General features: G+C 41.1%; 1 protein-coding gene across 1 annotated transcript; it reads left to right on the forward strand.

Moving 5' to 3' along the window:
• The first annotated feature begins 3621 nt into the window (after positions 1-3621).
• Positions 3622-20744, forward strand: LOC121972556 (bifunctional nuclease 1-like). The gene is made up of 7 exons (XM_042524210.1): positions 3622-3756; positions 19060-19207; positions 19727-19897; positions 19975-20034; positions 20104-20159; positions 20505-20570; positions 20661-20744. Exons 1-7 carry the CDS (start codon positions 3622-3624, stop codon positions 20742-20744), a joined length of 720 nt encoding a protein of 239 aa, XP_042380144.1.
• Positions 20745-25217: the final 4473 nt, after the last annotated feature.

Genomic DNA, 25217 nt, shown 5'->3' on the forward strand with positions numbered 1-25217 from the left:
CCTGGTAGGCGTCGAGCATACAGATTAATTCACAGCCGACCGTAGAGTCCACCAGCTGATCTATCCGGGGCAGAGGATAAACATCTTTCGGGCAGGCTTTATTGAGATCCCGAAAATCTATGCATACTCTCCACTTGTTGCCCGGCTTGGAGACTAACACTACGTTAGCCAACCAGCTCGGGAACTGCACCTCGCGTATATGGCCGGCCTCCAGAAGTTTTTCCACCTCCGCTCGGATGATGGAATTCTGCTCGGCGCTGAAGTCCCTTTTTCTTTGCTTTACTGGCCGTGCATCCGGGCGAACGTGGAGCTCATGCTGCGCGATACTTGGTGAAATCCCAGGCAGCTCATGTGTCGACCAGACGAAGACATCTTGGTTTCTTCTGAGGCATTGGATCAGCTCCTCTTTCTGCTTCGCCTCCAGATCGAACGCGATGAAGGTCGTGGCCTCCGATCGGGTCGGGTGTATCTGCACTTCCTCTTTTTCTTCATATATTAAAGAGGGTGGCTTTTCGGTGATGGCGTTTACCTCGATCCGGGGTGCCTTCCGAGCGGAATTGGCCTCTGCTCGGACCATCTCGATGTAGCATCGCCGAGCTGCTAGTTGATCTCCCGTACTTCTCCCACTTTGTCCTCCACGGGGAACTTGATCTTCTGGTGGAAGGTTGAGACGACCGCTCGGAATTCGCTGAGAGCCGGTCGTCCCAAAATAACGTTGTAGGACGAGGGAGAGTTGACCACCACGAAGTTTGTTGTTCTTGTCCTCCTGAGCGGCTCTTCTCCCACCGAGGTAGCCAGCCGGATCTGTCCGACCGGCTGAACCTCGTTACCCGTAAACCCGTAGAGCGGAGTTGTCATGAGCTACAGCTCGGCTTGATCAATTTGCAGCTGATCGAACGCCTTTTTGAATATGATGTTGACTGAGCTCCCTGTGTCAACAAATACGCGGTGAATAGTATAATTGGCTATTACCGCTTTGATGAGCAGGGCATCGTCGTGGGGTACTTCCACTCCTTCCAAGTCCCCGGGCCCGAAACTAATTTCGGGTCCTTCCGCTAGTTCTCGGCTACAGCCGACCGAATGAATCTGGAGTTGTCGGACGCTCGCCTTTCTAGCTCGGTTGGAGTCTCCTCCGGTCGGCCCGCCAGCAATAACGTTGATCTCGCCTCGGGAAGTATTGATTTTATTTTCCTCTTCCCGAGCGGACGGTCTAGACCGCTCTCTAGACGCTCGGCGATTCTCCTGCCTTGGGGAACGATGCCGATCGGGAGTTTGTTGCTGTGGCCTACCAGCTCGCGTCCGATCAGCTTCATGAGTTCTCTGTCGCCTGTCGCCTGAGGGAGACCGTCGTCAGGCATCCGGGGCACAGGATGAGCCACGAAGGGAAGACTTCGACAATCCCTTGTGTTGTACGTATCCGTCCGGTGGAAGGAGCAGAACATCGGGGTCCATCTCTTCTTTGGCTTGGGCCGGGCGGCAGCTACCTCTTGCACATGGGACCTGGCGTGGGGGGATCGGATTGCTTCGGCCCTTGGTCCTCTAGGCGGCTGATGAGCGGCGTGCTGTTTCCGCTCGGCCGGAGGAGCCTGCTCGGCTGGAGTTTCCTTTTTCCTGGCCGCTTGCGCTTCTTCCACATTGATGTATTCGTTCGCCCGGTGTAGCATGTGATCATAGTCCCGGGGCGGCTTTCGGATGAGCGATCGGAAGAAATCCCCATCCACTAGGCCTTGTGTGAAGGCATTCATCATGATTTCCGAGGTGGCCGTTGGAATGTCCATCGCCACTTTGTTGAACCGCTGGATGTATGCTCGGAGCGATTCGCGGGCTTCTTGCTTGATGGCGAACAGGCTTACGCTCGTTTTCTGGTAGCGTCGACTGCTCGCAAAATGGTGGAGGAAGGCCGTTCGGAAATCCTTGAAGCTTGTGATGGATCCGTCCGGCAGCCTCCGAAACCACCGTTGAGCCGATCCCGAGAGAGTAGTAAGAAAAACTCGGCATTTTACTCCATCTGTGTATTGATGGAGCGTAGCTGTGTTATCAAACTTACCCAGGTGATCATCTGGGTCGGTCGTCCCATTATACTCGCCGATCGTCGGAGGCACGTAGTGCTTCGGCAGAGGATCTCGTAGAATGGCCTCTGAAAATTGGCGATTAATCCTCTCGGGCGATGCGTCCGCTCGGGGGGCTTTCCCTTTTCTGTCATCTCGCCTAGGCATTTCGTCCGAAGAATATCCCCGATCTCTAGGAGCTGCTGCGGCTTCCGGGGTGCGGAATAGGGCTCGGTGAAATGCAACGGTGGCTGGCGGTGCTTCCGCTCGACCACCAGATGCTGACATTGCTTGTTGCTCCGGCCGCTCGGCTGTGGCTTTCTGTTTTTGCTCCACGAGCTTGGCGGCCCTTATCTCGATCAGAGCGTCGAGTTCCTCGTTCGAAAGCATCACCGTGTGTTGTCGTCCAGCCTCGTCCATTATTTCCGATCGGATGCAGGAGCGTTCCCACAGACGGCGCTAATTTGATCCTGTCCGAATGCTGAACCAACGGACGCTGGGCACGGGGCGCTCTTCGACTGCTGACGTGGATCTTCAACTGGTGGAAAGAAGCTCCGGCGAACCTGCACAGAAGTCGGGCCGGGAAGGGGGTTCCCGGCGGCGACCCTCCGACGCTCAAGTCAGGCGAAGCTCAAGAGAGAAAAAGTGGCTCCCAAAACTCGTAGCAAAAACGTACCTCCGGTGAAGAATGAGGGCCTTTATATAGGGCAGCGAAGAAGTGAGTGTACACCTACCGAGGTGTACACGTGTCCATGGCCCATACCCCAGTAAGGACTTGTCAGTGAGCTTCCCTAACCCATACTGCTACAGTCTCAGCATGTCCTCGATGGGACAGCGGAATCCCCTGTCACAAGATTCGGAGCATGACCTACACGTGAAACCTACCTGCTGTCAGAAAAAGACGTCCCTTGTCCTTTTCCCCTTAGCTCCAAATCTGGCTTCCGGGCGGACAGCTCCCTCAACATCCGGCCGGACATATGCGATGGTTTACTTGGGGAGATCCTCCATCACGTGCTTTATGGGGACTGTTAGCAGTGTTACCTTATGGCTTTGGCCGAGCGTGAGGTCCGCTCGGCCCACGACCTTTTCCAATGAGCGCCGGAACCCTGATTTCGACAGGGCGCCTTTAACCATCAGTCGTATATCATCCGGTCGGCAGGCCGATCGGACCCATCCCTCTCCGGGCGTTCGATTCCATCGGCCGACCGAACGTCCGGTCAGACCCTGCCCTCTCCGGCCGTCCGGTCAGACCCGACCCTCTCCGGATGGACGACTGCCACTGTGACTTCCACGTGGCGTTGACTTCACAGGACGGGCCCCCCTGCTCTTACTACCGGATCACCAAGAAAATGCCGAAAATCTGGAAATCTGCCTCTGGATCTGATGGAAGGCTGTGGAACGCGGATGAACGTCGAGTGAAGCTTAGGAACACCGGAAGACCACCTTCGAATGTTGCTAATGGGAATCGGAGCTTGGATTTGGAGGACCACCGCCAAATCGAGCTGGAAATGGAAGATGCCGCGAGCCAAATTCCACCAGAGAGAACACTCTCCGATGGCTCCAAATGATCGGGATGACGCTGCTAAGAAGCCTTCCACCGAGGTTGAAGCTCGGGAGGATGATCGGAGAAGGAATCGGGGCCGAAATCCGTTGGAAGTCGCGCGCCGGGACGCTGTGCGCGGAGGAGGAATCGACACTGGAAACCACTGTAGCTTCTGTGTTTTGAATCTGTTCCAGATCTGAACGGACGGCTGGGATCAATTTGGAGCTAAATCAACGGTGAAAGTTTGGCCAAAATCTGATCTGAAGGTACTGATCTTGATCTAGGGTCTGGATCTACCCTCCCGTAGGTCGGATCGATCAGATCATCACTGGATGGCCCAGATCTGCCGATCTTCAATGAACGGCCCAGATTAATCTGGCTTGATCAATGGCTGGATGAGCTCAGATCTGGATCAAAACTTCTGGATCTTCATCAATGGCTTAGATCTGCTCCCTATTAGGTTGGATCGGCCAGATCTTCAATGGATGGTCCAGATCTGTCATATTCTTGATGAACGACCCATAATGCTTAAAGCTTGATCTTCTCGTTTGAACTCCGATTCGAGCCCAATTTCAGTCCAGATAGATCCAAATTCAAGATCCTTTGATGCCTACAAAATAAGAATCAAATATTAGCATCAAATAACACCAAAAATAATATAATTTGTAATTAAGTCCAAAAATACATACTATGCACAAAATATGATGTAACCATGATTTAAACCTATAAAATCAACATCAAACCATGCATATATGAATCAAAATAATACAGTAAAATCATGGTTATCACCCAACTGCTAGGACCTTAGAGAGCTTAGCAGGAGGCAGAGTTGGTCCGCATTATCAGATGGAGGATGTCCAAGGCGCAGGACCGTCAGAAGAGTTATGCTGATCGGAGACGTAGACCCCTGGAGTTCTCTACTGGCGACCATGTATTCTTGAGAGTTTCACCCACGAAAGGGGTGAAAAGATTTGGCCTCCGAGGTAAGCTAGCTCCACGATACATTGGGCCTTTCCAGATCTTGGAGAGGATTGGAGCAGTAGCTTATCGTCTGGCGCTACCACCGGTTCTGGCATGCATTTATGATGTATTCCATGTGTCTATGCTGAGGAGATACGTAGCCGACCCAACACATGTTCTGTCAGATACATCAATTCCCATTCAACTTGACGTTACCTACGAGGAGGTTTCGATACGGATTCTAGACCACAAAGAGCGTCAGTTGTGGAACAAGACTATCTGGTTGATTAAAGTCGAATGACAGTATCATTCTGACGAGGAGGCTACTTGGGAGTTCGACGATACGATCCGAGCACGATACCCCCATCTTTTCACTTGAGGTATGTGGGTTGATTTTCGTTCAGCATTTATACTGTTTATTTATCTATAGCTAGTACTTGCTGATGGTAAATAATAAAAATTTAGGGATCAAATTTTTATTAATGGAGGATAATATTAAAATACGGCACCTAAATATAACCTTAAGGGAATTTTCAGGATTTTTTAGAAATTTTCTAGGAATTTTTCGAAGCTCGTATGACGAGTTTAAGGGGGATCAAGTATTGGGTCACGGGAAAGTCTGTTTAAGCTACCCATTTAAATGAGGAAAAGTTGTATTTTTATTTTTCCTTTTCTTTCTTTTGTCTTCTCCCATCACTGAACCCGTGCCCTAAGCCCCGACGCCGACCCCTTTTTCCACCTCCTCCACGGTTTCTTCTTCCCGAGCCTCCTCATCTCCCCCAAACCAACGGCGCCGCACCGCGTCGCTTCCTCTTCTCCCTCACATACAAAACCACTGGGCGAAGGGAAGCTTTGAGTCCTCCCCATTTTCCTCTTCCTCATGCCGATCTCCTCCTCTTCATCACGTCATCGCAGTCGACATTACCACCTCACCACAGACGTCAATCGCTGGCCACTGGAGGTTTGAGCTCTCAACATTGTTACCCTTCCGATCTCATCTCCTCTTTGCCGGTGCCTCACTCTCCTCTGCCGACAGCCGCCCACTCGCTGAGCAATCCCGATGCCACCACCTCACGCCGTCAGATCTTGAGTGCGCCGGTGACATTTGACCCCCTGTCGGACAAGCCTCTTTCTCCATTGGATCCGAGTCGCGTGAGCTCTCTTCGCCAGCGCTGACCTAGGGTTTCTGGCAGTGGGTTGATACAAGAGCAACGTATTTGGTTTCGACCAGCCACTGTTGCTTGCTATCATCGCCAGAGAAGAAGGTCAGGTAATGGTCCTTTTAACTACAACAGTGACGTAGATTTTGGTATACTACTGTAAGGATTTCTAATTAGTTGGATTTAGGATTGTTTTCCAATTGGCAGTGGAGGATTGGGATGCAATTGTTTGGGTCTAGCCAATACAACTCTAACCATTACTTGTCGTCGGTGATCCATAGCTCTGACCGTGAGCCACCGGTTATGCCATTGAGCTTGGGTGAGTTCTAGGTGATGAACTTGTTGTTAACCCTAATGTATTGGTGTATGGAATTATTTAGGATTAGGTTAACCCTAGTTTGATCGATGGATTAGATTTAGTTGGGGATTTGATTTAGCTAATTAATTTTATATGTAATTAGCTAAATCTGTATCTCATGTATTACAGGACTTTGATTCAGGATGAGCACTTTGACATAGTAATTATTTAGCTCGATCTACATTTGAGGCGGGTACCTTGACTTATCTTTTAGATATTGTCATTTGATATGCATAGTGGATTTTAATGAGTAGTAATAATTATGTTATATCTGCATCGGTATGTCATTGCTTGATTCCTTCAGCATGCTTATTTATTAACTGTTTTACATCCATTACCCTCTTGATTATTTATGCTCATAGAGATAGTGACATATCATGCCTTATGATATACCGGACTAGACAGTTACCATATCTGATACGTGTACCTAGATCTTCTTATTTGAGCTATTTATTTTTGGTACATGTTTTATGAAGGTAGATATGGTCAGGATTTTCATGCTTAGTGTCATGCACCATCTCGCATGATTGCATGCTGCGCGATTGTCGGCTCCATTATTGTTGAGTACATCGCCAGTTACATGAATCTACACACACAACTACTCATGGGTTAGTGATTTTTATTTAGGCAGGGTGTGTTATAGCAGGTTGCTCTGTCAGTGCTCCGTTGGTCCACTCATGGGTAGCGTGATGTAGCGTGGTAGTAGGACAGGGATGCCTCCTCTGGATTGTCTTAGGGAGATGAGAGCATTGAACTCCCCCACTTATGATTTGAGGTAGGAGGATAAGTGTACTCTGACAGCATCCTATCCACTCAGTCACTCATCAGGAGTAGTGATGACAGAGTGCACAATTGTCACAGCCCTACCTACACGGTCTCACCATCGTGTGTGAGATGGCTGACTGGCGTCTGGGGTGACCAGGACATGTCATTTGCATCATATGCATGATTGCATTTATTGCTTGTGTTTGTTGCACTTTGTTTGCTGCATATTTGGTGGATGCATATGATTGACATGCATACAGGAGATATGATATTTTCGGTCTGACGACCTTATTATCCTGATAGGAGGTCCTGGTGAGTACAGCTTCTCCCAATATTCCTTTCAGTTTGTATTTTTCATTATTATTCCAGGAGACTGTACTGATAATTGTTACTATTGATTATTTCTTACTATGCATGTCAGCTTGGTATCCACTGAGTGTTGGACTCATCCCGTTGATTATTACCATTTCAGGTTGAAGCTGTCAGGAGGTTCCAGTCGCTAGTCCCCACCCTGAATCGCGACGGTTTTCTACCTTTGGACTTGTGGTTTCCTTGTTATATTTTAATATATTTGTGATGTATAACTGTACTCGTGGATTTTTATCGAGTTTTGGTCTACTACCTTTGTTTTCCACTGCGTTGGATTTTTGTTATGGGTTTAAGTTTTCCATCGTATTAGTGGAGTAGGTTTTATTTAAATAAACTGTGTGGTTGTGTCAGCTAGAGGCTGAGTTAATATAAACTGCGTGGATTGTTAGTTATTTTTATTGTTATTGTTCCGTCCATGTTAGCTAAGGTTTGTGTAACCTTGAGGGCTTTGTAGATGAGTTACATATATTCACCCATACAGGGAAAATACTGCTGAAATTTCCTCGGGCAGGGACTCCCCCGATGCGGGACACTAGATCAACAACCTTCAATTAGAGGAAGGTGAAACTGTTGCACACCTTCAATCAAGGATCAAGGAGCTCATCACCTGACTCACGAATCTCGAAGAAAAGATAAGCAATCGAGATTCGCTAAGGTACACACTTAATACATTCCCTAGAAACACTGAATGAGTATCATTAGTATATGCTTATTATATATCCAAGGACTTAGAAATATCCACCATAGAAGAATTATTTTCAACTTTTAAAGTTCATGAAACGAGATGTGTAGATCCGAAGAAGGAGCCAAAGCACAACATTGCCTTTAAAGCAAAGATGGACGAACAAGACTCAGAATCCTCTCTCGGTGATGATGAAACGACGCTAATGGTACATAAATTTAAAAAATTATTTAAATCTAGAAAATATAATCATCTATAGGGTAGAAAAAGAAGAAGAATTAGATGCTACCACTGCGATGAAGAATGACACGTAAAAGACAACTGCCCTAAATTGAAGAACAAGAACAAGGGCAAGAATAAGAAGCCTATCCAAACAAACAAGTACAAGAATCTGAAGGCGACATGGGATGAAACGTCGTTTGAATCAGAGATTGAAGCCATCGCCGGACTTGCGCTAGTGGAAAGTCATAAAAAAGATGAAAACGAAGCAAGCTCATCTGAAATGAGCATCGAAAGCATCGATGAAGGGGGAGCGACATCGGAAGAAAGCAACACTTCATGGGGAGCTATGGATAACGGGATCGACGAGGTAAGCTAAGTACGATATCTTCCTCCTGATAAGTTATTCAAGTTCGTTAAAGTATTATCGAAAAACTATTACATGTTGGAAAAATAAAATAAAGAGTTAAATTAATTTTAGCTAAATCTTATCTATTAGAAGATTTTGATAAATTGAAATCAGAAAATGATAAATTGAGAACAGAAGTAGAAAACTTAAAAAATAATGCATGCTCAAATGTTCAACAAACTTAAAATTATAATGGACTAAGCTAGCATCTCAGATATTATAGGGGCCAAATCAAAAAATTATCAACCAAATATATCCCTAAGAAATTTTTGATTAATTTAGTTGGAAGGAACCTATATTGGATTCTAAAATCTTCCATAAATTAAATTGATTTTTTTGGGCCTTTCAGAGAGAAAATTAAATGTTTAAATTTCTTTAAGAGACTTTGTCTAGAAAGTAGTTGTTGCTCCAATAACCAAGAAGGTCTAGTGTCTCGTCACAGCTTAGAAGTCAATTAATGAAATGAATGTTTAATTGACTACTGATAAGTGTTTAATCAAAATGCTTTAAATGTTTGGCAAAAATTCACTTTAGAAATTAATAATTTCATCACTTAGACAAATTTAAAGTTTTTTTTTCAGAGTTAATTTTGAAAATTGTTGTTTTGGGAAAATTTTCTATCTCAAAATTTTCTTAACACTTAGAAAATTTTATATTAAGTAGAATTTTTTGCTTTCATACTTTTAAGTAACCCTTAGACTTTTTATCATTGTTATGTAAAATTTTTTTTGAACCCATTTCTAATGTGATCAAAAGAGGCTTTCACTGCTGTAAGAGGCTTTCACAACACTTGTGCTTTCACTGCTGTAAGAGGCTTCTCCACCTAAAGGAGATACTTAGTGCGTTTACTTCCTTGGATTAACAACCTCCCCGGTTGTAACCAAGTAAAAGTTGTGAGCCCCTTCTTTTAGCTTATTTCTTTATTTCAATTTATGCAAGTGTTCTTTTAAATGTTCGAGAAGGGTATTTGTTTTTATATTGTGCAGGGCTATTCAAACCCCCTTCTAGCCGATCAACTGGGGTCCAACAAATTGTTGGTACCTCAAGATAGTTTTAATGTGACCAACCAAGTCAGATTAGGTCCTGTTAGTGTTTAACTCTGTGTCTAAATGTACACGAGCTTAGGAGCACAGGAAGTCGAGCAAAAGATGCAGCTAGCGAGAAGACAGCATGAGAGAGAGTTGACGGACTCGGTGAGTTCGAGGGACGAGGTGCTGTGGAAGAGTATGCAGGCAGATGAGAAGGAGGCACGCGATGTTTCCGAGGGACGAGAAGTCGGAGCAGAAGCTTGCTCGAAGGCCGGAAGTTGGGTTCGGGTGAGCCCTATTCCAAATGACCGAGATCACCCAAGTGAGAGAAGACAGAGCGGAAGACCCGGACCAAGGTGAGTGGAACCAGAGCGAAAGACCGGGACTAAAAGTCAACAAAATGTTGACTTTTCGGTTCGGGGTGCCCCGACCCGGTCTAGGGCACCCGGACCAGTCCGGGGCTCTCGGAACCCTTCCGAGCACCCAGACCGTGATCTTTATTCGGATTACGTCAAACGCGATCCGTTGCAATGGGGATAAAGTTTTATCCCCCTCCAGGCGCCTGGAACCCTTCCAGGTACCCCGACTAGAGCTATAAATATAGCCCTAGTCCCAGAAGCTAAGAACAATAAGAAATTAGAGAAATAACACTTGTGATTAGTTTTGTTTGAGTTTAGCTTTCTATTTTTGAGCTGTGACTGCTGTAAGAGGCTTCTCTGCTCGAAGGAGACTTTTGTGAGCTATTAACTTTCTTGAATTAACAACCTCCCCGGTTGTAACCAAGTAAATTGATTGTGCCTCTTTTTCTTTATTTAATTTCTTAATTCCTTTTATGCAAGTGTTTTATTTAACTAAGCTATAAAAGATTGAGAAAGTTTGTGTTTCTTTTTGTTCAGGCTATTCTGGCCGCCTAAGGGACCTACACATTGGTGCCAACTGCACCAACAATCTTCTTTTTTTGATGCAATGACAACCTGAGTTAAAGTTAGAAAAATAATGCAAAAAGAATAGCAATAAAAGAATGAGCAAGTTCTGTTCTATTCTCTTGAGCATTTTAAGATTAAGGTTTTCAAATTTATAATTTTGCCTTTAGGTTTTCTTACTTAACCCATAACCATTCCTCTTTGACATTTATCAAAAAATTAGATATAGTAAATTGCAAATAAACAAGCAAGTAAGTATTAATGCAAAGAAAGAATATTTGTAGGTCTGTTGAAGGGAGGATTTAGAAAAAATGTTAAAAGTTTTGACTGTTGAATGGATTTTTAACATTTTGATTTTGCAACATAAATCATTTGTAATACTAAATTTGCAAACTACTTTTTAAAATATATTGTAAAATTAATTACAAATTATCATTTCAATATATTTCTGAAAGTAGTTTAAAAAAAATTCTAAGCAAAATAATTTTGGAAATGTTTACAAAATAGTTTTCAAACAAATGAAAATGTTCAAAAGGTTTTTTCCTAAGCTATTTTTCAAAGTGAAAAGACAAATTTTGAAAAAAAAAAACTTTTAGAAAAATTTCAAAGGTATTTTTTGAAAATATCTTTCAAAATATTTTTCAACATATGTTAATATTATTTTTAAAACACTTGTATTTTTTAAAATAGATAGTTTGAAAAAGTATAAGAATTTTTGCTAAGTTTGAAAGGAATTATGGAAAGTAAAAGAAGTTTGTAAGCAATGTTGAAAGTAATTTTTGCAAAAAGTAATAAGTTACTTTAAAAATCATCTTCAATTATCCTTTCCTTGAACCTGATATATTAAATAAATATTCATCTAAAAATTTGACCTTAAATGTCTAACCGTTTGTTATTAACTAACTACCAGAAGATATCAGTGTTCACTTGGTTAGTCAATTTAAGTAAATTATCTAGTTAATATTTGATTAAAATGGATTACTTAACTTGATCACTATAATTTTAGTATTTTTCGCCTAGAGTTGTGTTCATACACTGATATAAGCATTTGAAGTCCAAACAATGGGCCTATGCATCTCACATCATTCTAAGTTTGTGCAAACAAAATCAAGGTAGACTTATTGTATTTGTGAGATGCTCGATCCCTAGATATATAAGAAAATGCTTTCTATGAATTTGATCTAACTAAGGAAATGAGAATTTTTAGAAAAATATAAGTAAAAAATTTTTCCTAGAATTTACAAATCATTTGAAAAATAGCAGTTCTAGTCTAAGAGAAATTTCCTAGATTAATCAAATAACAGTGGCAAAGAGTAGCAAACTGTATAAATCAAGTCATCCAGATATACACTATATAATAATGTAATAAAAATAATCAGGTCTGGTCATCATCATCTGGAGGAGATGGGGGTTGCTCAGGTGCTCGCAAAGCTCGAAGAATCTTCTGAAATCCGGTGGTCATCTCCTCCCAGAGAGATGAGAATCTGGTGGTCATCTCTCCTCGAATAGTGTTGAATCCATCAGAGACTAACTACCGGATCTAAGCAAAGGACTCCTCAAGTAGAGCAAGTCAATCCTCAACGGATAGCGAAGTCGAGGGATGGGTCGAGGTCAAGGTCAAGGGCTAGGTCGGAAGAGGTCTAAAGAGCTCCTTAGCCGTAAATAATGGTATCTCCTCTCCCTCAGCCGGAATGATGGGTGGAAAATCGTCCTCGGCCTCGCCTAGAGCATCTGGTTGCGGTCCCACTCTCCGAGGGAGTCCCCCCTAAGCGATGATGTCTATATGCACTAATGCAAGCTGGTGCTGACCAATCTCATCATATGCGCTAAGGAAAGTGGTGGTACCCTGGACCATGTCTACTCCTATGGTTGAAAATATGTACGTCAAAATATGACAGTAGGGTATATGAATCTGTCACCTAGTGATTAGACTGGATGCATAAATGTCATTCTGAAATATGTGTAATGCAATGTCAATGTCAAGGCGCTGGCATAGTGCATACTGGAAGAAAGAGTGGGAGGGTCACATCATCACAATATTGTGAGATGTGATCGGTAAAATACAGGTGGTTAGAACTCGATACAGGACATAGTCCGGAACCCTTAGAGAGTGAACTAAATTCAATCACAGTAGATAGTCATAGTCCTTCAGTCGGTTAGGGCGAGATTTTTCTTGCCCTTCCGAGGGCGCCTCTGATTGTATCAGAGACGCCTTTGGTGGCGGTAATAATATCATTTTTTTAGTTAAGAATTTGAATTTTAATTAATTTGAATTTGAATTTAAATTTACATTTAATTTTAATTTAATTTAATTTAATTTAATTTTAATCTAATTTAATTTAATTTTAATCTAATTTAATTTAATTTTAATTTTAATTTAATTTTTAGTCATCCTACCTAATCTATATTTTCAATCAGGAAATCCTATGATTTTATGAGATGAGTTAGGTTGAAATTCAGGGTTTGATTTAACTAGTATTAAATTCAAGTTTAGGTTTAGGTTCAACAAATAGACATTTTTTGGATAAACTTCTAAGCTGTGATGAGTCACCTAGACATCATTAGAGTAACCACGTATTTGAAGTTTTTTAAATAGTCCTATTTACTGAACTTAATACAAAGCTTTGTTTTAACTAGTTAGAATTAGTAAGGGGTAGCTTCAGTTAGTTCCACTAAGCTAAATGCACCAAGTCGAAGTCATATCTTCCTAAAAATGCATAGACAGAGCTTCCCTAACTTACTATCATCCAAAACTTCTCCAATACCGTTTATTAAGTTAAACTTTTGTCCTTATTTATCTTAATCCTAATTACCCAGCCGGATAAGTTATTATTTTGGAATTGTCAACTAGTTTGGAGTCTCTTCTTGAATTATTGGACTTTGGGTTTAGGTTTTAGGCTTGTGTTGATTTACTTTATAGTTATAATAGACTTAGTTATAGTTTGAGTTTAAATTATTTTTATTTTTATTTTTATTTTTATTTAATTTAGGTTTATTTATTTTATTCTTTAGGTTTGAGTTTATTTTTGAGGTTGAGAGTGATTTATTTGATTTATCTTGATTTATGTAATGAATTTTATTTTTTGGTACATAGTATTGATTGAGTCCTACATGCGTGGTTAGGCATGCTTTCGAAACCCAAGGTTTAGTTAATTTTAAATTTTGAGTTAAAGTTAAAAATGATTTAAATGTTGAGTTAGATTTGTATCCGAGTCCAAATTTATTATACACAGCTCTTTGGGATCCGAGTATCATATTTAGATATTTGGATCATGAGGTAAACTTTTCCAACTGTCATTTGAGCTCATTGACTTGACTTTTGAGGATAGAGTTTTCTTCCTCAAGTTTTACAACTTGAGTTGAATCTTTATCTTGAACTTGGTTAGTGACCGAGTTCATGTTCAACTGTTCCTTAAGAATGTTATTTTCTTTTAGTAGCTATTTAGCGTGTTCCTCGATTTTAATTAATCTTTTATTTAGGCAAGCAATTATTTTAAAGAATTTACGCTGATAAAGAAATTTACCTCAGGTTAGTCTAACCCGGATGATGATTTGTGGATTGACTTATTTTTAAACTCGTCGTCTTGATCCTTTTCACCTCCAGTTGCCATCAGTGTGAGGTAGCTTGCTTGCTTCAGTTCATCTGCTCCCGATCCGTCCAAGGAAGACTTGTCCCAAGTCGTCTTTAGTGCTTTCTTCTGCTTCTTCTTGATTTTGTCTTCATTCGGGCATTCGTGTTTAAAGTGCCCTTTTTGTTGCAGTCGTTGCATGTGACATTTGCCTTTGAGTTGTTAGATGGAGATGTGGACATCTTTTTCATGTCGCATTTGGTGAAGCTTTTCTTGCGTCTGGTGAACAACTTCCTTACCATATTCACCAGTTGTTCTTCTTCATCTGATTCTGATTCGAATTCAGTTTTAGCTTCAGGTTTAGTTCCCTTCGAAGTACCTACAAGAAAAGTAATTCCTTTCTCAACCTTTGGGCGATTAGTTTGTTCATGCAGTTCAAGTTCACAAAATAGTTCATCTAATTTTAACTTAGAGAGGTTTCTTGAAATCTTATAGGCATCTATGATCGATGCACACAGTGTATTTCGAGGGAATGAGTTAAGAGTGTACCTTATTACGTCTCGATTTTTGAGCTGGTGTTAGATTAAGTGAAGGTTATTGAGAATGTCCTTGATTCAAGCATGGAGATGATTCACGGTTACACCATCCTGCATTTTAATATTGAATAATGAATTAAGAAATAGGTTGCGTTTTGTTACCTTCAAATCGAAAGTTCCTTCATGTAGCTCGATGAGCTTGTCCCATAGTTCTTTTGCATTTTCGTGCAAGCCGACTTAGTTGAGTTCTTCTTTTGTGAGTCTGCACTGAATCATGTTCAATGCTTTGGAGTTAACTTGGGCTTTCTTTTTATCTTCTGGACTCCATCTTTCTAGATCGAGTGGTACTTTTGTTGCTTCATCTACAGGCGCCCGGTATACTCATCAGATGGTGAACCATTTCTTGCTGTCTATCTTCAAATAAACTTTCATCCTCTTCTTCCAGTAAAGAAAGTTATTTCCATTGAAGAGAGGAGGATGAGCGGTGTTGAATTCCTCAAGTTGGGTCATTTGATTGCTAAAAAAAAACTAGAAGGAGGTACTAAGTTTGGTCTTAAATTAGTAGTGTTTGAGAAAAAGAAATATGTTGATGACTTGAGTGGTGTTGCACCAATTTCAAGTAAAAATCGAATGAGAAAAAATTATTTGAAGAGGTAAATTTTACCAATTCAAATAGGCTACGAAAAATAGAATCTGAAAAAGAATTAAAATTGTTCCCCTGGCTTAATTGGTGGTTGCACCAATTTAGAGCAGAACTTGGCTCTGATACCACTTGTTGAATTGAGACGCACATGAGAGGGGGTGAATCACATGGTTTTCAAAAACTTATTTTTTTTTTTTTTTGAAATCAAAGTGTGCAGCAGAAAATTAAGTAAGAAAGCGAAGTAGAAAAATAAGCAAAAGAACATGTGTTCGGGTTTACTTAGTTCGAAGCCTTCGGTGACTCCTATTTCAAGACCTAGGTCCCGCAGACCTATCGATGGGTAATCCACTAAATGCCTCTTCCGGAGCAATCAGAAGAGATGATCGAATACAAGAGATAGGGATAGTGTAATAGCCTACACTTCCCTTTTAGAGCAATAGTAAAAAATTGTAATACTTAATAAAATGTTACCAAGAATTTTGAGAGCGCTCATGTGTTGTTGTCGATCTTCCAAAGATGATCGGATGACTAGGAAAGGCAGCTTGGTGGCAAACAGACTTCTATGAAGCAGCAGCAAGAAGCCGGAGTAGTCGAAACTTCAAATGGATGTGTAGAGGATCGTAGAAGTGATGATTCTTAAGGCTTGGTCGAGACACCCTTATAAAGGGTATGGAAGGCACCTTCAATAGACTTGAAGGCGCCTCCAACCTGTAAAGGTTAATCCCGAACTTGTTGCTCCTTATCTACAACGAAGTCTAAATTTTATCCTGCGGAATACGCCTCCCATAGCACCGAAGGCATCTTCCATGAACACTACGAATGCACCTTCCAATGCTTGAAAGTACCTCGAGTATTATTCATCTGAAGCATTTTTACTCCTTTTTCCCTACAAGTTAGGTTAGTCTAACACGACAATATCTAACCTGCAAAATAACGTAAGCACAATAATAATAAGATTAATTTATGACTTAGGACCCTATCTTCTATACTAGGATCTAGCAGGATCTTAATTTAGGTTTCCAAAATAAACTTAAATTGGATCGACACCTATTGTCCCTTCAAATGGGGACGCGTCCTCACTTAGTCACTCTCCTCCAGTGACTTAGCTCTACTTGCTCTACTTACCAAGTGCAGAGTTACATCCGGAATCACACATCCGAACTTCAGGAATCAAACATCCCAACCTATCAGAATCGCACATCAGGTCTCCTCCAATCAAGAATTGTGCATCTCAACTTACCAGAATCACACATCTAGTCTTCTTCAATCGGGAATCGCACATCCTGACCCTTGCCAGAATCCTACATCTGGACTTCAACCTGTAGGGAATCGAACATCCCAACTTGCAGGAATCACACATTCGGTCTTCAACCAATCAAGAATCGAACATCCTTACTAGAATTAGTCATCCCTGCACACTCAATAATAAGATTAGATCCCAACATGTTTAACTTTAATATATTTATCATTTATCAAAACTTATGTTTGACTACTAACTGTACCAATATCATGGTCTTAAGGCTAATACTTATTTGTATAGCTTCAATATACTAATTGTTAAAATTAAAATTAATAAAATTTTATTTGTGTTAATAATATCTAAAGATAAATTAAATAATTTAATAATTTTATGAATTGAAAAAAAAAATAGATTATTAAAATTTAATTTTAGATAAAAAAAATTACTTTTAGAAAAATTAATATTTATTTTTATAAAAAAATTAAGATTCTAAAGATTATTTTATTTAAGATAATATGCTTTGAGAAACTATAGTAAGAAATCATCAATTTGCGACATGAAAATTGATTTGATTTGGTGATATTAGAGGACTTAGGGGGTATTTGGTTGATGAGTTTGGAAATGAGGGAATAGAATGATAGTAAAAGATAGTATTTAGATTGTGGGTTTAGGAATAACAATTTGGGAATGATTTCTAGATTTATGGGAATCAATAAAACTCATATAACTAGGTGGGTTTCATTTTCATTCCCATTCCTATTCCATCTTACTATCAAACACATACCCATAGTTATTTCCATCATTTAACCAAACAGTAAATCTTGTTGGCCATAATCTGACCAACTTGAAATCTCTATCTTCCAATTATAATGCATGCATGTACATACATGTCATTAATATATCCATATAATATTACTAAAATACCTATGTATATGCATGCATGTATTTTGGCGGATCAAATTCTGATCATTTAGCACTATCTTTAATTAAACGCCACCTTATTTTAGTATCTCTATGAATTTATCTCTCAAGAGTAGGGGTGAGCAGTTAACCCACCAAACCGATCAACCCACTTATACCGACCCGAACCGAACCAAAAAAAAATCCACCGGATATATGACCGGATGTAGGGTCCTGATATTACATTATCCGATCTAATAGAGCTGGATAATTTTTTATCCCAATAACCAAACCAACCCGATCCGCGATCATCTCTACTTGTAGCAACTACTATCGATAAGTTGCTACACGTTATAGTAGTTACTGCGAATAAGTTGCTACACGTTGTAGTAGCTGCTGCCGATAAGTTGTTACATGTTGTAGTAGCTATTGACGATTAGCTACTACAACGTGTAATGAGTAATGTCTATTATCATTTTAAAATATTTTATTTTTTATTATTTTATATTTATATTTTATATTTCATTGGATATAGGGTCGGATATTCAAATAACTGATAACCCGTCGAATATCTGATACATAATAACCACTGGATATAGGGTTGGATGTAGGTCCTGATATTATATTATCTGATCTAGTAGAATTGGATAATTTTTTATCCTAATAATCGAATCAATTCGATCCAGGACCATCCTTATTCAAGAGGGAGTAAATTATGCATGATTATTAATGAAAATTCAATGATTAAGACACAAAAGAAAGTATGCCCAAACGTATTGAATTTCAACTCTATCATTTAATATAATAACACCCTATATTGTAACTAGTGTACAATCCCGATGGGAGGGGACGTAATGATTTTCAAGAATGCAGACCGATTCAATGGCAAATTTGAATTTGTCAAATACGAGTCACGACGATTCAATGGCAAATTTTCGAATTAAATGCAATTAGTGCGAAGACTGAAATGGTCAAGTCACTCACATAAATATAAGGAAGGGCTTACACATTAAAATGTCCAAAATACCCTAATGTGCCTCTTCAATAGAACTGTCAAATGGATCGATCAGTGGCGGGCTGAGTCGATCCGTGATGGGACAAGTTGGTCCGTGATAAATCAACTATTTGTTGGTGAGGTGAAGCTGACCAACCCGTCATCTTTGTGGGTTGGAAAATTTCCTATCCAATCCAATCGAAGATGGATTATAGATTAGACATGTCAATATACGGATCCATAAATTTTTTTAAAAAAAATCATATCTTAAACATTTTATTTCGAAAAGATTTTGAGCTTATTTTTATATATGCATGCCATCAGATATTTTTTAAGTAAGAAGAATCAGATCCAATTCTACGTAGTCCATTACATATCCTAAGTTTTTTCCTAGTATATTATCGAAGTATGAGCTCAATCAAATATATCCAGAAATAGATATTTTAAATATAAATAGATACAAATGAGTACACATATTTGATGAAAACATTGTTTTTATTTTAAAATTATATAAAAAATATATAATAAATTGATATAAAATTTAACTTACAAATCTAGGGATGATAGTCCCTTACCTCCATGATATTTGTGCAAATTACGTTGGAATTTCTATTCTTGTTATCACTTGTAACGTTGCAAAGATCTTGTGGCAACAAAATAGAGGTTGGGGATGCAAACATAAATGCCAAAGCATACTTCAGGTTGAAATTTAGTTTGGTGGCATATCTCTGCAACCTCGTGGTAAGAAACAATGGCGCTCTCATTGTAGTTTCAATTCTTCTTCTGATGGTAATGGAAATATAGCTGGCAATTTCATTGCAAATGATGAGAAGTATGTAAACTCCACTGTGATTGAAGCTGGTAATATCTTTGAACTATGATACTTTTCTGATAATCTAGACTTGGCGTAGTTTTTCCTTTTGTTAATGCAGATATTTTGTAATTTGCCTTACATTTTCTCTCACCATAACAATTACCATAGTGACGGTAGCCCATGTTAATATCACTGTAATCATCATATTGCACAGATCTCCTGTTCATTCATGATGTGTTAGCTTCAGTTGAGGCTCAAATCTAAGACATTTGAGGCTTGGATTATAGTGAACCATATGAGATCAGAGAGTGGATGACCTGCAACACAACAACAACAATAATGAAATCTTATCCCACTAGGTGGGATGGATGACCTGCAGATATGCAAAAAAAAACAAATTCATAAAGAATAGGGCATTAGAATTTAGATTACCACCTGCAACTTGTTATGGTCGGGATGAAACTGGTGCTATAAATTATATCTTATATTGATGTGGTGATAATCGTATAGTCTTCTGATTTACTGTAAGATTCGTAGATTACATTATGTTTGTCTCTTACAAGCAGTTCAGGTTAGAAGTGGCTCAGATGGTTTTATGATAAAGATGCGTAGTGGAAAATGTTTAAGATGCATTCACAATAACCCCCAAGAAGGAAAATTATCAGATTATGCTCCTCACCCTGCAATTGTATTGAAGATGGAAGATGGAAGTGAGCTTCTGCTTCCTATTATTGTTTGTATGCTTTTCCCTCTTTGCTTTGTGTGACTGCTAGTCTTTCCTTTCCCAAAGTGATATAGCTTTGTTCATTTTCAGTGGAAATGCCATGTGTGTTGTTGAATTCGGAATGTTCCAATAGTAAGATTGTATACTTCTGTTGATAATCAGCATTATCATTATTCTTATATTCTAAAAGAAGAATACTTGATCTATGTTTATTTCAAGCTAGACCAACTATTTATCAAGTAGCCAAAATGATGGTTGAGGAGCTGGGATCGAAGGTAACTTGAGTCACCTGAACCCTTCATCTTTTCTTTGAGTATGAATTGAAAGTTATTCTAGGAGATCTTTGCAGAACATATTGTAGCATTCCTTGGGCTATATATATATATATATATATATATATATATATATATATATATAGATCTTTGCAAAACATATTGTAGCATTCCTTGGGCTATATATATATATATATATTCCCTTTGCATTTAACCTTACAATATTTCCCCCTTGTTTGTTCAGTTGTGGATATTGAACATGCTATCTGGTTAACCAATTTGATAATGGCAGTTGTAAGCTTCTGTTTCTTTGGAACCATGTGAGTAAGAACATATTCCTTGTTTCAGGTCCAAGTTGTTAGGGTCACCAAGAGAGTGAATAAAGCTTACTTAGCTCAGTTGTATATCTCAAAGGTCCATGTCATCATAAGGAATCTACAATCTACTTTACAGATAGAGATCTAAAGCAACATCATCCTTGTATGTAGGTGGGGAATGAGACAGATTTGTAGCTTTGATTTGCGACCTTCTGATGCCATCAATTTGGCTGTTCAATGCAAGGTTGTCTCTGATTTCAAAATCGCATGAATGTAGGTGCATGCCTAGGCAAAAATATATATCATCAATGTCTAGACATGAGAAAATTCTCAGCCAAGATAGTAGATACTCTTTGATACAATTTCAAACCACTTAGTACTGCCATATGATTGAAAAATGGTATAATGAGAAGAAATGTGTAATGCTGGGTGTGGGCCAATCTGTATGAACCAGATCAAGATTTATTTTAAGCAAAGGTTTTGAGGTGGTACTCAGTAACATGACAATCAGACGGACCGTCGGATGAGGTGAATAAAATATTGATCGAATCATGATATCCCGGAGAGGGGGGATATACTGAGATGACTTCTATGTTGATCAAGTCATCAAAAGTCCTCTGGTCAATGCTATCTGCAGCCAACGACCGGATCGCCCCAGTCTCTGGTACATCGATGCTCAAGAAAGATCCAATGAATATATAAGTAACAGACTAAGAAATATAATAATAAAATACGCATAGAATAAGAATGAAGAACGTACCCTGACTTAGGGGGCATCATCGGATGGATCAGTGAGCTGGTCGGGATGTTGCTCGCGTTGCCCTGACTCGGAAGAGTAGATGACTTTGAACAGGCTGGAGAGCTGGATCTGATGTAGCAGAGACGGACACGGTGGCACGAAACCGGATGTGCCCTCGGCACGCAAGCCGGGATACAATGGCGGCACAAAGGTCGGAACATAAAAACATCACACAAGTCAGATGACTACAATGTTGGAATATATCAAGGCACTAGAGTGGAATGGTGATAGCTACGGGGACTCGGAAGCCGAAGATGGGTCCGATTTGCGAGGTCAAGCTACATGTTGGAACGTCGTCAGACATGCGCCGGCGGATGGATCAGAGGGGCATGCAATAAGGATGGTTCGGAGGATAGCATCAGTTGCTGAAGACCATGTCGCCCCACTGTGCGGTGTCGATCGGATGTGAGCGGCATCAACCGCCAGAGGTAGTCGGTCGGCCGTGGCGAGAAGGCATATGGGTTGTCGGCGTGTGCAAGGGAGAGAGGTAGGGTTGGAAAGCGGAAGAGCGGCGGGCAGTGCTGGCTACTGCTCTCACGCGAGGTGACAACGTGCGAGAGAGGGAGAGGGAAGAGGAGCCCGCTGGTGTGCAGAGGCGTGCGTGAACTGGGGAGAGGAAGAAAGAGGGAGGGCTCAGCGGCTATTGATTGTGGAGCGAGGCAGCCGATGAAGGGGAGTCGATGGCGCGCATGAGGGAAAAGGGATCTGCTACCCGCATGACAAGAGACGATGACGAGGTGTGTCCTGGTGGCCACTGTGATGGCAGTTGTTGGATGCAGCGGCGGCCGCCAAATGAGAGAGGAAGAGAGGAGAGGGGTGGTCCAATCGATGTCGTCGAAGTGGAGAAGGAAGAGGCGGCGACTCCTCTCCCTCGACTGTGGTGGTGGCGAAAGAGAGTTAGTGTCATCGAAGGCGGGCAGTGCCATAACGGCGTTGGCGACCAGTGATGTCGGCACAAAGAAGGAGGCGGCGGCCAAAACGAAGGAGAAGCAGGAGAGGGTGATGTATTAGGTTTCCGGCGAGGTGAGAGAGAGAGGGTTGCCGACATCGGATATGGCCAGCGGAGGAGGCGGCGAAGGTGGCCTCCCTTGCATCCTCGAGGTGGCGACGAAAGGAAAACACGAAGCAGAAGCCCCCTTCTCAAACAATACCTCCACTCTTTAAATCCCTAAATACTCATTTGACCAAAATGATCCTCCTTCTCCACTTAATTCCTCCTGGGCCCCTTCTGATATATCTGTATCACAAGCCTCCCCTTCAAGTCTAGTCGAAGGAGGTGCAAGTCCGACTGACTATACCAAGCCTAACGTAAAGTGGAACCACTCCTGAATGCAGAGTCAGATCGTTGTGCCTGTCATATAACGTTGAACAAGTAGTTGTGGCGATGTCGAGCAAGTGACTAAAGTAATATCGAGTGAGCAACGAAAATTAGTGTCGAGCGCATATCGAGCAAGAGATTGATGGGATGCCAAGCAGGAGACCAAGTGATATTGAGAAGACGATCGAACGATGTTGAGTAGAGCGATTGGGCGATTATACAAATGCTAAGTAAGAAGCAAAAACAGATGCCGACAGGGCGGAAAATGCAGGGTAGAGTGACTAATGAGTGGCGAATACCAAGTAGAATGACGAGTGAGACACGAACGATGAGTATCAGGTAGAACAGCGAATGCAGGGCAGAGCGACGAGTGAGACATGAACAATAAGTGTCGGGTAGAGCGACGAATGAGGTGCGAGCGATGAATGAGATGAATGTTGACCAGGCGACGAGCATCGAATAGAGCAGCAAGTGAGATCAACACCTAATCAAGGAGAGAAACCGGTCAACTAATCGTTGTGTCTGACCAAGAGGTCGTTGGCCACAAGAGCATACTTGCTTATAACACGCTCTTGGGCGAGAGTCTAGAAAGTGGACCGAGAGAATTCAATTGACCGGTCGAATCGTACCCAGCGGATGCCAAGCGAACGGAAGAATGCTGAGCGTGTGTATAAAGGAAAAGACTGAGTAGTGCCAAGCGTGCATATAAACAGAACAAAGTGAAAGACCGAGTAGCGCCGAGCGGGAGATAGAAGAAATGCTGACTAAGCACTCGGCAGAATGCCGAGCGGGATGAAAGACGATGGGCGAGCGGTGTCGAGCTGTTGGGTTTTTCGGGCCGCGAAAATCACGTTTTCGCGTCGCGGAAACCCTGAATCACCCTAGCCATTGGATCTCGTGCGAAGAAAACTTTCCGAAAACACGAGTACGAGTTTTAAACTACGATCTACAGTAGATCTATAAAGGAAAAACATTTTACCTTCGAAGCGTGCCCTCGCAAATCCCGCTCGTCCAACGGTACGCCTGATCTTGAAGTTGTCAACGTAGACAACTCTCTAGTGATATTCACACGAACAAGGTGTGTTCTCTAACACACAAGGATGGAGAAGAGAGCACCCAAGTGTGCTATCACTTTCTAGGGTTCTCGGGTAGGATTTAAAAAGGAGAGAAAGGAGAGAAAGAAAAGGGATCTCACATAATCCTCTAGGTACCCTCCTTTGTGACCTTCACTTCACCCTTTTCTTGGAACACAACTCATACACCTTCTCCCTCCATGAAAGCTCACGGCAACAGCAAGAGAAAGGAGGAAGAGAGCTAGGAGGAAGGAGAAGCATTCAACACAACTTGAATGACACAAAATGAAACCTCCTACACGATTAGTGTGGCCGGCCACACACATGTAACCTCCCCATTTAATGTGGGCGGCCACATTAAATGGAATGGGAGGTGTAACCTCCATGAGGTGGTACACCTCATGAGGTGGAGATGATGTGGCTGCCATGTAGGATGAGTCATCCTCCATGAAGTGACAATTCATCAAGTCAAACTTGATGTTTCAACTTCCCATTTTGGTCAAGTCAAAATTGACCAAATCTCTTCCATGTTGAGTTGAATTCATTCTTTGATTCAAGCCAATTTCAATCTAATGAATCTCAATTCATTAATATAAATTGACTTAATGAATCAAATTTAAATTAGACTTATTCAACAATTGAATCTAATTGAGTCTAACTCAATAAGTCTAATTTAAATCAACCCGAATCCAATTGGTTCATCATATGAACCTAATCTCCATCCACTTGTTCTTTGTGTGTGACCCAATAGGTTCTTGTAACATTGGCAATGTTTCTAAACTCCTTTAAAAAACATAAGCAATGAGCGGCATCTAGCAGTACATCATTGCTACCCAAGTTACAAGAAATGTTGAGATCCAACATCACCTTGTGACTACTAATTGTGACTCCTCACAATATATGACAAGTGTCCTTCTATCCTAGACATCAGATTGATCAATATGAGGCATAGACCGTGTCATACTCTAATCAATCTAAATCTTGAACTCCAAGTAGATACACTAAATCAAATGAGCTCAATATCCTATATTGACTCATTTGGGCATGGCCATGCACTTCGTGGTCTCACTCTATCAAGAATACCGATGTCACTCCCGTCATATAGGAGGGATAGATCCCATCTACATCACTCACATCCCTCCGCATAATTTGTTACATACCCAGTAATCGCCTTTATCCACCAGTTACGGGTGACGTTTGACGAAACTAAAGTACATAACTCCTTATGTAGGGAACCATGGTGACTTCAGGTCTAAGGACTAGTAGTCATACTAATAGCCACATGAGAAAGTATATGACACTCATATAACGATCCATGATACTTTCTCATGGCGGGTCATTCAGTATACATTCTCTAATGCATACCCATGTGTCAACTTGATATCTCTATATCCATGACTTGTGAGATCAAGTCATCGAGTTGACCTACATGCTAGTCTTATTGCATTAACATTGTCCCTGAATGTTAATACTCGACTAGGAATGATTTAGAGTAGTGTTCCCTATATCATCTCACTATCGATTCAACCAATCGATTGATATAGGTAAGAACCT

This window comes from Zingiber officinale, chromosome 4A, assembly GCF_018446385.1.
Source record: "Zingiber officinale cultivar Zhangliang chromosome 4A, Zo_v1.1, whole genome shotgun sequence".
NCBI classification, from domain to species: Eukaryota; Viridiplantae; Streptophyta; class Magnoliopsida; order Zingiberales; family Zingiberaceae; genus Zingiber; species Zingiber officinale.